Consider the following 16,690-nt stretch of genomic DNA (forward strand, 5'->3'; position numbering starts at 1 on the left):
AAATCCATGTCCCCAATAAAACATGTACACAAATATTTATAGCAATATTATTCATCATAGCCCCAAAGTGAAAACAATCCAAATGTCCATCAACTAATAAATGGATAAACAAAATGTGGTATATCCATACAATGGAAGATTATTTGGCCATAAAAAGAAAGGAAATACTGACACATGCTACAGCAAGGATGAACCTTGAAAACATCATGCTAAGTGAAAGAAGCCAGTCACAAAGGACCACATGTTATATAATTCCATTTATATGAAATATCCAGAATAAGCAAATCTATAGAAATAGAAAGATCAGTTAGTAGTAGCCTAGGGCTGGGAGGGATAAGAAAGAATGGGTATAGGGTTTCTTTCTGTGGTGAGGAATATGTTCTAAAATTGATTATGACGATGGTTACACACTCTGTGAATATACAAAAGCCATTTAATTCTAATAAATAAATAAACAAACAAACAGAATTGTACCATCCAGTAAATCCCATCTATATCTAGAAAGCATTTGTAATAGAATCAAAAACACAATTCACATTGTACACAGACTCTCTTGAATATAAATATGGATCACACATGGAAGTATCATAACTTAGAAAATAGTAGAATTTTACATCTGTGAATTACATACATACAATAGTCTCTTCTTTTTTTTGAGAGTACCTACTTTCTAAAATGTCTGCTACAGCTCCAGGATCTATTGCGTTTTCAAACACCTGCAAGAAAAAAATAGAGAAAATAAATTTTCAAAGTTCTATTAATATATACTTACAGAAACTGTAGATTATATTCTTCCAAATAATTAACACATGTCAAATCCAGCCATATGTTATTTAGGTTTCAACAGGAGTAACTTTAACAGGTATGTGGTTAAAAGTTAACAAATGATTACAAAATAAATGGAGAATGAACCCAACACCACCGACTGAGCCAGCTGAATTTCCCACATGCCCATACTGCCATCAGCATGACCTCCTCCTACAGTTTGTTGCTAAAAGCACATCTGGCATCAACCTCAGAGAACTGTTTGAGAAACCAGGAAAACATCCTGCATACCAGAGATACTCATTAAATGTTGTTAACTGAATGAATGACTTCTCTTCCCAAGCAACTGGTTGGGAAAAAAGGAACATAAATAAAAATTCCATGTGTGACACAAAAGAAAAGCTAAGCGCTAGTAGCTACACTCCCACAGAATCCAAAAACAACTAGAGAGAGGGAGAGCCTCATAAGTTTTAAGTGCATCATGAAGCACAAGAAAAACACTGTGATACCTCTCTAGCCACTGCCAAATGTGCTTATCTTGTCCTCGAGATGAAAGGGCAAAGGATAGGACTGAAATAAAAGGCATACAATGGGGTCCGGCCGGTGGCAGAGCGGTTAAGTTCGCACATTCCGCTTCGGTGGTCAGGGGTTTGCCAACATGATCCCAGGTGCGGACATGGCACTGCTTGGCAAGCCATGCTGTGGCAAGTGTCCCACATATAAAAATAAAATAAAATAAGTAGAGGAAGATGGGCACGGATGTTAGCTCAGGGCCAGTCTTCCTCAGCAAAAAGTGGAGGATTGGCAGCAGTTAGCTCAGGGCTAATCTTCCTCAAAAAAAAAAAAGGCATACAATGCCCCTCCCGGTGAATTCTAGAACCCTGTAAGAAACAAGAAGTTTTCAGCAGAGTTTGATCACAGGCATTAAAGTTCTGATTTAAAAGGTGTTTAAACTTAAGCATGGTTAAAATCTGCTGCTGATTCAAAGTAAGGTCTGCTTTAATTACAAAAATGGAGGCTGTCCCCTGTAATCCATTTTTGCCTTACTGACTTGGATTTATCGAGCAAATGTGGGTGAGGTTTTTGGGTTTTTTCCCTAAATTATTTCAGTAATTGCATCCCTTCACTTCATCTATGTCTAAAGATTTTCTCAAGTGTGATCTGTGGGAGTAAATGATCCACATGAATTGCTCAAACACAATGGCTCATACATTCCTTATGAGTAATTTCTTGTTTATCCAAATGCTTTAGAACATTCAATCCTGAATTACACAGAACGTCCAAGGAGGAGAAACCTTTTGCTATCTGCTGCCAGTATTTGCAGCTAGAGAATGGAACAGATACAAGAAAGCTGGAGCCAACTGGAAGAAAGCTGGAACATGAACCCAAACAGCTCACACAAGAAGGCAATTTTTCAAGATATTAAATAATTGCATTTTATAAAATGAGAAATGATCCATGATATATGTTTGACTAGTAATCTCAAATGCACAGCTTTGCAACAGAGCAGAAGTAGCACCTAGAGTATAACTCTGAGGCTCACCTTCCTCTTCCACAAGTCAAGGAGGTTGGACCAGACGACCTTCAAGGTCATTTACAGAGTTACCATTCTGTGCGTCTACAATTTTCTATCCTTGACCTTCTTATAAAAAGATTTGTACATCCCACAACCAGAAGGACCTGCAACTAAGATACAACTATGTACAGGGGGGTTTGGGGAGACAAAGCAGAAAAAAAAAAAAAAGATTTGTACAGTCTTCTACAGAAGAAAACTTAAAATTGATAAAATAAGGAAATTCTTAGGGAAAAAAAAGACTGGATTTTCACCACCCACTTTTTACCACTACCAACAACTAAATGGCAGAAGTAGGTTCCTTTGGACTCTGTATGCTCCAAAGTTAATATCCATTTATTCCTCTTATCCAAACAGTTTGGTAGACTCTATTTAAATTAAGAGGCTGGGATTTACAAAAATACTACATAGAGCCCTAGCCCTTTAGAAAATCAATCATCTCCTCTCCCATTCTCAGGTCAAAACAGACAGGCCATTTTCTGGGCACCACCATCCAGACCTTTTAAAGTGATAGGCTGTACCCTGGAGCCTTCTCATACTCATCCTCTCCCGGAAAGAACCGCCTCAGTGATCTTGTTTAGGGCAAAAATCATTAGACTTCTCAAGGTTAAAATTGATTCCACCTCCAAATTCCAAAACAAAAACTTGAAAGGACTGTCTGTGATTGCATAGTAATGAAATTAATATTCTAAAGTGGGAAGAAGGTTGGCAATGTTTTGACTACTTACATCATGTTCATATTCCTTGGAATGGAATCTGGCCTTTATCACTGTAGCTAAATAAGCTACATATGACCTAAGGACACTCAGTAATATCTGAAGAGGCTTCTTGTTTTGTCACAGGATTTCAGAGACAGGATTTAACTAATTTGGTGGTAGTTTTTCGTTATTTTTCTGAGTCTAAAAAGGGCTGTTTACAAGGCCTTCTAGTTTATTGATCATCCTTGTCAGAAATGTAATGCAACTGCCTCTAATACCTCCAAGAATATTCACAAAATGCTCTCTGCTCCAGTTAGAAAATGCCATGGGAGTTCCAAGAATAGAAAACATCGACCAGGGTACTTAGCGCTAGCTTGACACAACTTGGCTCAGACCTGAGATACAAAAGCAATTCCTCCAACTATGGTTTTGCACTGTGCTGAGGCGCCTTCAAGTAATTTTCTTTTAAAGGAAATTTACAAAATAACTTTATAAGAACTGTGTTCTTTACATGAACCATTAAACGATCTTCAGACAGCAAAATCTGTTCTCTATTTAGCAGTGAGAATGTCACGTTCACCTTTTCAAACCTCATGTTCTGCTGAATCATAATAGGGAACACAGAGGGAAAACAGTCTGTCTCCAGGTATTGATTCAGGAGGTAAACAGCAAGGTACACATCCTGCTTGCCAGGAAGGAACACCCCAGGGCAAGAAATCTTAAAAACAAAGAAAAAAAATAGAGAACAGGGTTTGTTTTGTTTTTTTTAAACAGGGTTCTATTTTGCCTAACCTCTTGCAATTTCCCCCACGTCCGCACCCTCTCACCTGTACCTCCCACACCACCACCCTCCCCTCTCCTCCGCTTTCTCAAACTTGAAATTCGTATTTCCTCCCACGTCTCCGCCAGGTGTCACAATCAGCCTCTCGCTGGCTCCTCTCCCCGCCCCTAAAAGATGGCAGTGCGGAAACGGAAGAGACTGCAGGGCCGGGAAGCCTCTCTTTAGGCCGCTCGCCGCGATGCCGAGCCCCCGGAGGAACACCGAAGGACGCCCGCTGAGCGCCTCCGCCTCGAGCAGCAGCAGCAGCCCCGGCAGCCCGGCCCATGGCGGCGGCGGCGCCGGCAGGTTCGAGTTCCAGTCCCTGCTCAGCAGCCGGGCGCCGGGAGTCGACTCTACCTGCGCCCGGCTCCGCGCGTCCGAGAGCCCGGTGCACCGCCGCGGCTCCTTTCCCCTGGCTGGGACCGGGCCATCGCAGGCGCCCCCGCCCGCGCTACCCGAGGATGACCGCATGGACCTAAACCCGTCCTTCCTGGGCATCGCTCTGCGCTCCCTGCTGGCCATCGACTTGTGGCTGTCCAAGAAGCTGGGGGTGTGCGCGGGGGAGAACTCGTCGTGGGGCAGCATGCGGCCCCTTATGAAGCTGCTGGAGATCTCCGGACACGGCATCCCCTGGCTGCTGGGCACCCTCTACGGCCTGTTCAGAAGCGACAGCTGGGCCGGGCGCGAGGTGCTGATGAACCTGCTCTTCGCCCTGCTGCTGGACCTGCTCCTGGTGACCGTGATCAAGGCGCTGGTCCGTAGGCGCCGCCCGGCCCACAACCAAATGGACATGTTTGTGACCCTCTCGGTGGACAAGTACTCCTTCCCCTCGGGCCATGCCAGCAGGGCTGCCCTGATGTCGCGGTTCATCCTGAACCACCTGGTGCTGGCCATTCCACTGAGGGTGCTGACAGTACTGTGGGCCTTCATCGTGGGCCTCTCCAGGGTCATGCTGGGGCGGCACAATGTCACCGACGTAGCTTTTGGCTTTTTTCTGGGCTACATGCAATACAGCATCGTGGACTATTGCTGGCTCTCACCGCACAATGCTCCGGCCCTCTTTGTACTGTGGAACCAACAATGACACCATCTCATTCCTTATGGCACCAGGAGATCTGAAGGTTTTCACATGCGACAATGCCGACATAAACCAGCAGTCATCCCGCTTGTCCCTCTTAAGACGTTTCAGGCTTCCTTTGGGATTTCAGGCATCCTACCATCTTCATGGGTTGTGAAGTTGGAGTATGTGCTGGCCATTACTGATCACAGCCATATTATGGAAAGCAAAAAAGATCCCTCTACTATGTATTTATTCAACATTTATATCTCCAGGACAACTGCAAAGAAACCAAGCTGGGGTGATTATAATGTTGCTGTGTTTTTAAAAGTTGACCTCAGTAAAATTTGTGTTTTCTAGTAATCCTGCAAATCAACATATCACTTCTAAATTGAACTTTGAAAACGAAACACCATCTTCATTCTGTAAATATACATGCAGATAAGCCACGTACTGATCCTAGTTCTTTTCCTAAGGTATATTTTAAGCAGTATTTTAAAAGTCTAAGACATAGGTTTTTCTAATTTATTCTCTGAAGATCTGTTGCCACAGTTGGGGAGATTTCCTCTTAATCCTGATTTGCTTAGTGTGCTTTTTCAGTTTATTGTCTCTTCTGGTAGTGAGAAGAGAGATTATAGTACATATCTTTCTTTTCCCTCTAAATCCTCAAAAGATCTGCAAATAGATATTTATTTGCCACTACTCTCTAATAATGTCTTTTAGCATTCAGAGAACAAGCCAAGAACTTACTTGAAGAAGAAACGCTTAAAGGTGGGCATACCTACAGTCCCCATAGAAAAGGAAGGATGGAACTCTGGCTTCATGCTTAATTCTGCTGATAACCAATAGCATGACACGACAGAGGGAGGAAAGCTAAGTGGCTGAGGAGGCCAGAGGAACTGAGAGTTGGGCAGCATGTCATCCTGTCAATGGACCAGTATGGCAGGAGATGGGGCCTGCTGCCCATCATCTCTACTGAATAAAGTATAATGCTCTTCTATTGGGGTAATAAAATGGGGAAATGATGTGATTATTTGCAATGCAAAAGCATAAGCTTTCTCATATATACCACAAGGATGACCTTGTATATTATAGTTTTTCATATGGAATTCCGTTTCCCTGTATACAGCACACTTTAGGTAAATTCATCAGGGGCAATCTGCTGCTATACCAGGCACAAAGTATAAATAACTCCTAAATTTCTGTTTACATTGACCTTTACATTTAAAGCAGTTTATCCGTGGTGCCTCCCCAAATCACAAGACCAAAGACCACCAAATATAGGGTGGACCCTTCATTATTCTTTGATCAGGAAACACCAAAAAGGGCATGTGCTTTAAATGCTGCTCTACCTGAAAATAAGAACCTTTAAATTACCTGTGGAACTGGAGTCTTCAGATAATCTTAATGATCAATTATTTTGACATTTATAAATAGAAAGCATTATGGCCTTTGATCTGTCATATAGAGCTGCACATAGAAATCCTGAGAATGGCTGCGACAAGTAGGCTCTGATTGGGTGGAAGTGTGAACTATCTGAGTGTGAGAGGCACAATGAAAGAGGAAAAGCTACTCCTTAAAAGAAAATAAAATCATTTACATTCCCATAACATCCTGAACACAGACTACCTCTTCACTTCCTGAATCAGCCAAACCGTGAAGGTCTGATTGGTTTGCTTTATTGTTTCGCCTTTATTTTAATTGCAGCAATATTCAGCACAGATATTTGGGAGCAATGATATATCCTCTTGCAGTGTCCACAAGTCTGAATACTAGGGGCTCAAAATTAGGCTCACTTTCTGGTTCCTGGTTCTACTTCTGGAATTCCCTGTCTTAGTTGCTGAGCCTGAGTTTGCTGGTTTTTCAAGCACAGATCAATTCACCTGCTGTTTTTGGAGCATCGTAAGTACTGTAAAGTGGAAAACTGATTTCACTGTTAATTAATTGTACACTGAAGAATGCCTTTTAAAAATCAAAATAAAATTAACCAATAATGTTGAATGAAGTGAAATGAAAACTTGCTTGGTTTTTGCCTTGATAAGGAGGAAGCCTGATTTATTACTCAGCTTCTCAAGAATTCCTTCATCTTACTGCACAATTTTGACAGCTCACAATTGATATAGTCTGGTCTTGTTTGCTGTCAGCAAAGTGGGACAAATCCAGGAAGTTTTAATCTTTGTTTCAGAGCTGCATGTATGATGACACCAGAGCATCTGTCACTTGCATGGAGGCTAACCAGATTTTCTGGAACCCTAACTTTTCTGCATTGCGCTTGCAATCATGGCCTGTACAGAAGCATGTATAGCTTGGAGGCAAAGTTGCATGATAATGTGTCGTAACTACAGATGGAAAGATTGAAAACTGGAAGCTGAAATAAGGGGAATGACCCCAAACAAGAACGATGGAGTCACTCGGCCAGGGCACCTCACTTAAGCAGGATTCAGTAATTATAAAACAGTCGTTGATTGATGGATTTCCCTCTTGAAATTGCAAACCAGAGCCATCTCTAGGGGAAATAGCTTAGAAAATATTTGATTGGTTCATAAAGGTGACAAATTATCAGGAAGTGATGGGGCTTTTTGAAATTAAATTCTTCCCTGATTATTTAAAGGCTGGGTTTTTAAGTCCTTTCACAAATCTTTACCCTGGTAAAGAAAAATAAAATCCTTCTTGGATTTAATGCAGGGTTGTTTTAAAAGAACAGAAAATTTCAGGATAAAGACAAGAAACAAGTTGGCTTTAGAGGGGAAAAAAAAAGTGGGGAAACGTTGAGCTGAATTAAAGGTTAGGAAGTCAGGGAACACCAATGTAGAGAATCTTAGGGACAGGTACGATTTGTCCCAAAAGATAATGATGTATGTGTGGTGAGGTGGGGAGGGGGTGGTGAAAACGACCCGGGACCATTTAAGAACCCCAGGGAAAGAGTCTGATTTGGGGCAAGTGGTGGGGGGAGATTCATCGACGTCTCTTACCGCCCGGATCTGCAGCTCCACCACCACCTCCAGAGGCATCGTTCCCTGCGTGGGCGAAAGAACTGGAATGAAAAGATCTTTTTGTTCTGAGCCTTGGACCGTTTTTTCTTAGTTTAGCTTAAACTCTAGGGCAAATGTTCCCAGCACCTTCCCCAGCCGCCACCCCCCTTGCACCCCCATCCGTCCTCCCCAGCCCAGGTCCCTCCCACCGGGACGGGTCTCACACTACTGGAGCCGGAGCCAAGGCTTCCAGAAGGCGGCAGCGTGGCGTTGCCATAGACACTCAAACGCACAACCTTCCAGCCTGGAACTCGAGCGAGGCCTCAGCGCAGGCGTGCGCGCCCCCTGTGCTCCGCTTGGAACGCGCGGTCCCGATGTCGGCGTCCAAGGCTGTGCGCTCTCGGAGAGGGTGGGCGAGTCCTGTCGTTGTGGTTGGTTTTCGAGATGCTGAGAGCCCTAGTTTCCTTTCCACCAACCTTTTCCATCACCTCTCTTTATGGCTCCCAAGCAGTATGTTAAAACGGTTAGTGTGTCCATTCTAAAAGTAGAATGTGATCATAGCTCCAGTATAATTTAAGTACTACCCATTTTTAGGAGCTATACGAGCCCCAAGCCCTGGAATTTCTGTAACAATTCCAATTAATATAGTAGCCTGTCACTAAAGGTACTCTCTTGCTTATTGAATGTTATGTTCTCGTGTTTGATTCGGAAAACATGGCCGTTGTCAATAATAAGAAATTAAACGAGTGCTAATTAGAAATACAAAGATAATTGTTAAAGAGTTTTAAAAGTTAGGTATCCTGTGTTAGCCACAATAGAAACATTTGTCAGTCTCTCTCTTCTGGGGTTTAGTTAACCTAACACAAGCATTGAATTGCATTATCTCCCAATGGGTCGTTACTGCAGTTGCCAAAGCCAGGGTTACACTGTAAAAACCATCACAGGTGGCAGGCAAAGCAAGAATTCTTAACCAGTTGGGAAACTGCTTTTTTTCCCACATCACTGAATTTAATAAACAAAAATGAAGGAAGGGAGATGGAGTGCCTGCTTCTGGGCAATCGGAAAAATCTGGGAGGGCCAATGCTGTCGCTGAAAAACAATCTTAAATTGTGATGGATCAATTATCGCTAATATTTTGCATTAGAGATTTATACAATTGCAGAAATGCAAGTGCAGAAAGATGTCCTGAGACAAGAATTAGATATTCCTTTCAGTAATTGTAGTTCCTTTCCCTGGAAGGGAAAGACTCAGCATGATGAAGCGTATATTATGTCCTTATCCAATCCCTGGTGCTTTGTCTGTCTGCATACCAAGGGGCACACCGGTAGGTGCTTGGCTCCCTACAGTATCCAGAGAACTGTGAGTGCCGGCTCACAACAGTTTGCTGGCACCCAAACTAGTATGGGGATATATGGGAATAGGACCTGTGTTGACCCTTACAGGTAAGTGACCAACGCCAATGCTAAGACATCAAGGAGAGTAAAAACCAAGGCAGATAAATAAGTAAGTTGTCAGAGACATATCGGAAGGGAGGAATCAATCTTTATTGAGGACCTGCAAAGTGCTCGGCACACTGCATACGCTAAGTCATTTCATGCCCACAATAACTTTTTGAAGAAGATGTTATTAACCCTGTTTTACAGATGCAGAGTCTGAGGCCAGACAGCCTTTTGCCCAAGGCCACACAGCTAAAGGGAAGGAGCCACACTTGAATCCAGTTGTGCCCTACCACGTCACTGCCCCTGCAACATAGATATCTTATTGGTCCCTAGAGACAGAGTCCCCTCCTAAGCTCTTCCTAGCCTTACCTGGAGTTCCTTGCTCACCTGAACTCTCTTTGCTGTAACTAACTGGACTCTCCTTGGCTGGCACCTAGGGCCCAGCCCTCTTCTGGTTTCCCTCCAACTCTCTGGATGTTCTTTCTCTGTCTTTGTTCATCTTCCTCTACCTGGCTAAGCAATGTTTCCAGGTTCTTTCCTCTCCTCACTCTAACTCTGCCTAGGGTGTCATCCAGTGTAGCTATGACCGACATGAACCTACATAGAACATGTCCACAGATTTACATATCCCACCCATGCTTCTCTTATGCTCTCCCTGACAACCTGGGATCTCACCATTACAAATATATGTTATCTCCTCTTTGTAGCAACTGCCACAATAGCAGTTTTACATTTGCTCCTATGATTGTTGATTACTATTTGTCTCTCTAAACTGTAAGGTCTGCATGGCTAAGAGTTTGTATCCTAATATTTAATATAGCAGATGCTGCTCAGTAAATATCTTTGAATAGATGTTAGATGCAGAGATGGTCAAGCCAGTCTGTAGGATTTAATGTACACGCGTAAGGGGAGGTCCCACCACATCCAGGCAGGCACAGCTACTTCCACTAGTTTGCCATACGGGTATTAAATGAGTTGATAGGGAATATTTACACTCTGTTATTTTCCCCCACCATGGTCACCTAAGGCTCTCAGCTGCCAGGAAAATGTGGAAGTTGCTACATAGACAATGCCTCTGGGCCATCTTGCAAAGCAGTTAATTACTGAGGTTGCCACCTCCACTGGAGGCCAAGCAGAGCTGTTCAAGGAGTGGACTGTCACCACTTCCAGAGATTGGCTTTATTACCTGTCTTTGTGCCTCTTGGTGGCAGAAAATTCCATTGAACAAATCTTATTCCCAGAGTGTTTCTGCAATGCAGGCTGGTCAGCAGTAATATCAGCATTGTTGAAATGACCCATCAACATATTCTGCTCACATCCTGTCCTGGCGACCTCCAAGAAAATGGCACATGCCCCACATGGGAATTTTCCAAAGAGTTAATTATAATTAGCAAAGAACAAAAGAATGACAGATAATTATGGCTGAGATTTTCCTTTTAACTAAAAAAATTAATTATAGGACACTGAATTGTAAACATTTCTTTTCAAATAATATAGGAAGCAGTATTCATATGAGGGGAGAAAACTATAAAAAAAAAAAAAGGAGGCACTAATGGCAGGGGTGTGAGGAAACACATTACTTATTGGTAGGAGTGTAAATACATATAATATATTAATTTTCTATGGTTACTGTAACCGCAAACTTAATGGCTTAAAACAAGACAGATTTATTATTGCCCAGTTTTGTGGATCAGAAAGCCAACACAGATCCCACTGGGCTAAAAGCAAGGCTGTATTCCTTGCCTTTTCTGTTTCTTTGCTTCTCCAGCTTCTAAAGGCTGCCCACATTCCTTGGCTTATAGCTCCTCTCCATCTTCAAAGCCAGCAACATCAAGCCGAATCCTCATGAAGCCATCTCTCTGGTTCTCTCTTCCACTTTTAAGAACCTTTGTGATAATATTGGGCCCACCCAGATAATGCAGGATAATTTCCCTATATTAAGGCCAGCTGATTAGCAACTTTAATTCCATCTGCAATGTTAATTTCCCTTTGCCACAGAAGGTAACATATTCATAGTTTCCAGGGATTAGGACGTGGGGATCTTTGGGGGCCATTATTCTGCCTATCACATGTAGCTTCTCTGGAGAGTAATTTATTAATGTCTATCAAAATTTTTCATTTGACTCAGCAATTCCACAGCTAGGTATGGGTATATATGGGCATACTTTCACAAGTACACAAAAATATATGTGGCAGCATTATTTATTATTTAAAAAATACTAGGGGGCTAGCCCAGGGGTATAGTGGTTAAGTTCGCATGCTCCACTTTGGAGGCACAGGTTTGCAGGTTCAGATCCTGGGCGTGGACCTAGCACTGCTCATCAATACACACTGTGGCAGTATCCCACATAAAAGAGAGGAAGATTGGCACAGATGTTAGCTCAGGGCCAGTCTTCCTCACACACACACAACAATACTGGAAACCACCTAAATGTTTATTAACTAGGGTCATTAAGTCAATTATGGTTACGTCTCAAGATGGAATAGTATGTAACATGGAAAAAGGATGAAGCAGAGCTATAAGTCCTAGCAATAAATACTCTCTAAAATATAGGACTAAGGGGAAAAAAGCAATCATGGAACAAAAAATGTGTAAAGTGTGCTGCCATTTGGAAGAGACAGGAATATGATATGTACATATATGCTTAGAATATTCCTGAAAGGATACATTAGAGACTGCTAATAGTGATTGCCTCTGGAGAGCGGATCTAGAGTAGAGAGAGAAAGAAGAAACTTACTTTTCATTGAATATCCTTAGGTACTTTTTGAATATTTTTGCTAAGTATGTACATTATCTAGTCCAAAAAGGAAAACAAAACAAGTAGAAAACATAAACCAATATAAAGGATAAATCTGGGAAGATAGGGAGGACCAGGAACTGGCTTCTTCAGCTTTTGGAGCTGCATCCTATATCCTGCATGCCATGAGAATATCCATGCAGGTGTGTCTGCTACTTCTGCTGCCAGTGCTGGGTGTCTTACCCTAAGATCCCTGGCTGTCTCAGGGGTCCTAAAGCCTCGGAAATGATAGGCAACCTTTCCTGCATGTGCATATGTCCATTTTTCTGGGAAGAGAGGCTGTAATTTTCATCAGAGTCTGGAAAGGGTAGAGTTAGTCAAAGCAGGTTTTAGAACCACTGTCCTGCCCTCTGTCCTGCCATCAGTCCCCTCCTATAGCAAAAAGAAGGGCCACCCAAGTGATCTGACAAGGTGACAGGTAAAGAAAGAGGGATTCTTCTCTATCACATTCATGCCCACTTATTAGAGCCAGGTGTCTCCTCAAGGGCAGCAGTATTCAATAATAAGCGAAAAAGACCTTCAAAGTCCTGTTCTAGGCCATTAGTTTACGTCTGGACTCAGACTCATTCAGTTGGCCCTACAATCTTTTGAGCCAGTAAATTATTCATTAGCAAATGTGAATAACACCAGCAAATTGAGTTTCCAAAGCAAGTTGTTCATTAGCATTTGTGAGAAATGCCTGAAAAGAAAAAAAACCAATTACATGAAACAATCTGGATTATTTCAGCAGTAACACATTTCTAGATCACTGATTTTTTTTTTTAAGTGCAGACTCAGCCTCAAGACCCAAGAAATAAATGTGTTTTATATTTGGTGTTCTCCAAAATCTTTCTCTGAAATGTTCTTTAACAGTTTAATGTTCTCACAGTCTGAGATACACAGGAGGAAAATTGACTTTTCTGACTTTCACCATGAATGTGTAAGAGCTCAATGAACTATGCTGGGTGCCTGCCTTGGCTCTCATAAACTGCATAAAGACAAAGTTTATATATATATATCAATTTTTTATTTTGAGGAAGATTAGCCCTGAGATAACATCTGCTGCCAATCCTCCTCTCTCTTTTTTTTCCTGAGGAAGACTGGCCCTGAGCTAACATCCGTGCCCATCTTCCTCTACTTTATATGTGGGACACCTACCACAGCATGGCTTGCCAAGCGGTGCCATGTCCACACCCAGGATCCGAACCGGCAAACCCCAGATCGCGGAAGCGGAACGTGCGCACTTAACTGCTGCACCACCAGGCTAGCCCCCAAAGTTTATATTTTTAAAGAAGTTAATGTTAAAATCATATCCTTTGGGAGAACTTTAAGGGATCAGGCTGTCACCATATGAACTCACTGATCAATCAACATCACTAAAGGTGACATCACATGTCTCCCTATGAAGGAAGCACCTATGAAACACTTTGCCAAGAAAGGTGAAGTCAAATCTAATCAAGCCCCTAGAGCCACACTGTCTAATAAGGTAGCCACATATGGCTACTTAAATATAAATGAACTAAAACTAAATAAAATTTAAAATTCACTTCCTCACTCACACTAGTCACATTTAAAATGCTCAATAGCCACATGTTCCTGATGGCTATGGTATTGGATAGTGTAAGTAGAATATTTCCATCGTGACGGGAACTTCTATTGAGCAGTATTGCTCCAGAGCTAACTTCACTTAAAGGGGGATAGAGAAACATGTTAATGATACCACAAGGAAGCAAAGAGACATATCTAGAATGTAGGACATTCTATAAGGACAACTGACCCAGTTAGTCTGCAAACAAGCCAATGACATTAAAAAAAAAAAAAAAAAGGAAAGGGGGAGGAGAAATGCTCTAGATGAAAAGATACTTAAGGGGACCGGCCCTGTGGCCTAGTGGTTATGTTTGGTACACTCCACTTTGGCAGCCCAGGTTTGGTTCCCAAAATAGAGGAAGATGGGCACAGATGTTAGCTCAGGGTGAATCTTCTTCACCAAAAAGAGGAGGACTGGAGACATGTTAGCTCAGGGTGAATCTTCCTTACACACACACACACAAAAGATACTTAAGGGCCAGCCCTGGTGGCCTAGTGGTTAAGTTCAGCGGGCTCCACTTCGGCAGCCCAGCTTCAATTCCCGGGTGCAGACTTACACCACTCTGTTAGCAGCCATGCTGTGCTGGTGGCCCCATACTAAAAAATAGAGGACGACTGGCATGGATATTAGCTCAAGGTGAATCTTCCTCAGCCAAAAAAAAAAAAAAATACTTAAGAGACCCAACAACCAAGTGTAATATGTAGACTTTGTTGGGACTCTGATTGAAACAAACCAACTTAAATAGAATATTTGAGACTATAGAGGAAATTTGATTATGGTTTTGGTATTAGATAATACTAAGTAATTAATTTTGATAGATATGATAATGTCCTTGTGTCTATGTAAGGTAAATATCAACGTTGCTTAAAGATGCATATTAAGGTATGTAGTAGAAATGATTTAATTTCTAAGACTTTGTTTTCAAATACTCTGGCAAATTCATAAAAGGAATGGACAAAGCAAATGTAGCAAAATCTTGATAATTGTTGATGTGGAAGATGGATATATGGGTTTACTATAATTCAATACTTTTGTGTATTTAAAAATATTCATAATAACAATTTAAAAATCTATAACACATACTTAAATTAGAAAAGCAATCCTATCCTTACATGAACCTCCTTATATCCTACAATAGCCCATCAAGAGCATTGTTGGTGGCATCACTATGAAATTCTCTTCAACAGAAGTCTTACATACACATAAAGAGAACATATAGTGGATCCACTCCCCCCAAATGCAGATGAGATAAGAAAATTATTGTGGTGTGTAATACTTTACAAGTAAGTCAGACGGAAACCCACTTAAGGAAAAAAGAAGCACTGTTTTATAAGAATAGTGGTCTCTGCATGAATATTCAAAACAGAAGCTGGCAATCTGAATATTTCTTTAAGTATACATACTTCTTGAGAATTTTCCCCAATTATCAAGAATGCTTCCAAGGAAGGAATTAAATCACAATTAAACAGCTTTAACAATCTTGAAGTCATTTAGGATCTGGACCCACACATGGGATCTATTTCACAAACTTTATTAGAGTTCATGAGTCAGACTCATATGTTACTCTTTGGCTTCTGCTTTGACTCACTGGCAGTTGTAGGTTCAATACTTAATGACACCACGGAATCCTTTCCACAAGGACTGCCTTTGGGGATTCTGGACTACATAATCCATATCCTTGCATTTTAAAGTAATTTCTATTCAGGAAAAACTAATTTGCTCCTTTGACTTTCAGCTGGCTAGTTCTATGTCCAGGGGAGTAGTAGACTAAATATGACCAAAGCAATCTCCAAGGAACTATATTTATTATCCAATATAAGAAAGCAGAAAAGAGTATGATTCAGTTCCAAGACTTGCAAAAGGTGTCCACTGTACCTTGGCACAGGATTTAGGTCCCAAAGTCAACAAGGACTAAGATGAGGATACTTCCCATGTCATTATAGCCACCTTTTCTTCTCCTACCAAAATATATCTCTTTCCATTCTCTTTTCATCCTCTTCTGTCTTTATTTAATCCTACACTTTTCCTTTTATGCTTGTTTCCATTCATTCATTCCCTTTTCATCTATTCGCACATATTTATTGAGTACCTACTATGTGCTAGGTACTGATCTGGGCAATGGAGGTACGAGGGTAAACAAGAAACAATCTATGCCCTCGTAGACCTTACATTCTAGTAGGGGAAGAAATATAATAAATAAGTGAGCATAAATAAGATAATAACGGTATGATAAATGCTAGGGAGGAAATATCCAGGAGGATGAGATGAAGTGTTCAGGTTGGAGAGAGAATAAGAACGTAATTTAGACCCAGTGGACAAGTCAGCCTCTTTAAGTGTATGACATTTGATCTCAGATCCAAAAAGAAAAGCATGACCGCTAGCAAGACTTTTAAAGAACTAAGAGAAAAGATATCTAGGCAAAGGGAGCAACAAATGTAAAGGGCCATGAGTCAGGAAAGAAATTGTTATGTTTGAGGAACTGAAAGGAAGCCAATGAGCATACTAAGAGGGACCTGGGCAGGAGGTAGAGGAGGTTGAGATGACACTCAAGAGTTGGGCCAGCATTAGATAGCATAGGAACTTAAACAGCTACAGCAGACAACATGACTGCCTACTTAACAGCCATAAGCTCTTCCTCCTTGCTAATGGAACTCCAGTTTTGCTTGGGTGACAATGCATCTAGCTCCAGAGAATGAATCATAATTTACCTAAGCCAGTTCTTGCCAATGAGGTATACAGGGAAGTCACTGGAAGTTTCTGAGAAACATTTTTCTCATCTGAGAGCCACAGTGAATAAAGTTGTTTTTGCCTCTTCTCCCTTCCTACTTCAGCTGCTGTCATGTATTGATGTGATGTCTAGAGCTGTGGTAGCCATCCTGCAACCATGACAAGGCTGAAGATGAAAGTCAACAGACTGAGGATAGTGGAAAGGATAGAAAGAACTTGAATCCTTGATGACATCACCAAACTGCTAAACCAATCCTGGGACCACCTATCTTCA

General features: G+C 41.6%; 2 protein-coding genes across 3 annotated transcripts in view; one reads left to right on the forward strand and one right to left on the reverse strand.

Moving 5' to 3' along the window:
* The window catches only part of SPATA6L (spermatogenesis associated 6 like), a 43,803-nt gene extending 35,182 nt beyond the window's left edge, over positions 1-8,621 (reverse strand). The window contains exons 1-3 of one of the 2 annotated variants that reach the window (XM_046664845.1): positions 7,886-8,621; positions 3,617-3,754; positions 668-716 (exon numbers count right to left, since the gene is read on the reverse strand). In XM_046664845.1, coding sequence (XP_046520801.1) covers positions 668-716; positions 3,617-3,754; positions 7,886-7,924 — 226 coding nt within the window. In that variant the 5' untranslated portion in view covers positions 7,925-8,621. The remainder of the gene's footprint in view (positions 1-667; positions 717-3,616; positions 3,755-7,885) is intronic. The other variant, XM_046664846.1, reaches the window with a different exon arrangement.
* On the forward strand, positions 3,941-6,914 carry PLPP6 (phospholipid phosphatase 6). Its single transcript, XM_046664847.1, has one exon. The coding sequence runs from the start codon at positions 4,056-4,058 to the stop codon at positions 4,938-4,940; it is 885 nt and encodes a 294-aa protein (XP_046520803.1). The 5' UTR covers positions 3,941-4,055; the 3' UTR covers positions 4,941-6,914.
* Positions 8,622-16,690: the final 8,069 nt, after the last annotated feature.

Source organism: Equus quagga, chromosome 6 (genome assembly GCF_021613505.1).
Source record: "Equus quagga isolate Etosha38 chromosome 6, UCLA_HA_Equagga_1.0, whole genome shotgun sequence".
Taxonomy (NCBI): domain Eukaryota; kingdom Metazoa; phylum Chordata; class Mammalia; order Perissodactyla; family Equidae; genus Equus; species Equus quagga.

Excerpts from the sequence above, each read along its gene's own strand:
- PLPP6 (XM_046664847.1), top strand. The coding sequence starts at position 4,056 with ATGCCGAGCCCCCGGAGGAACACCGAAGGACGCCCGCTGAGCGCCTCC.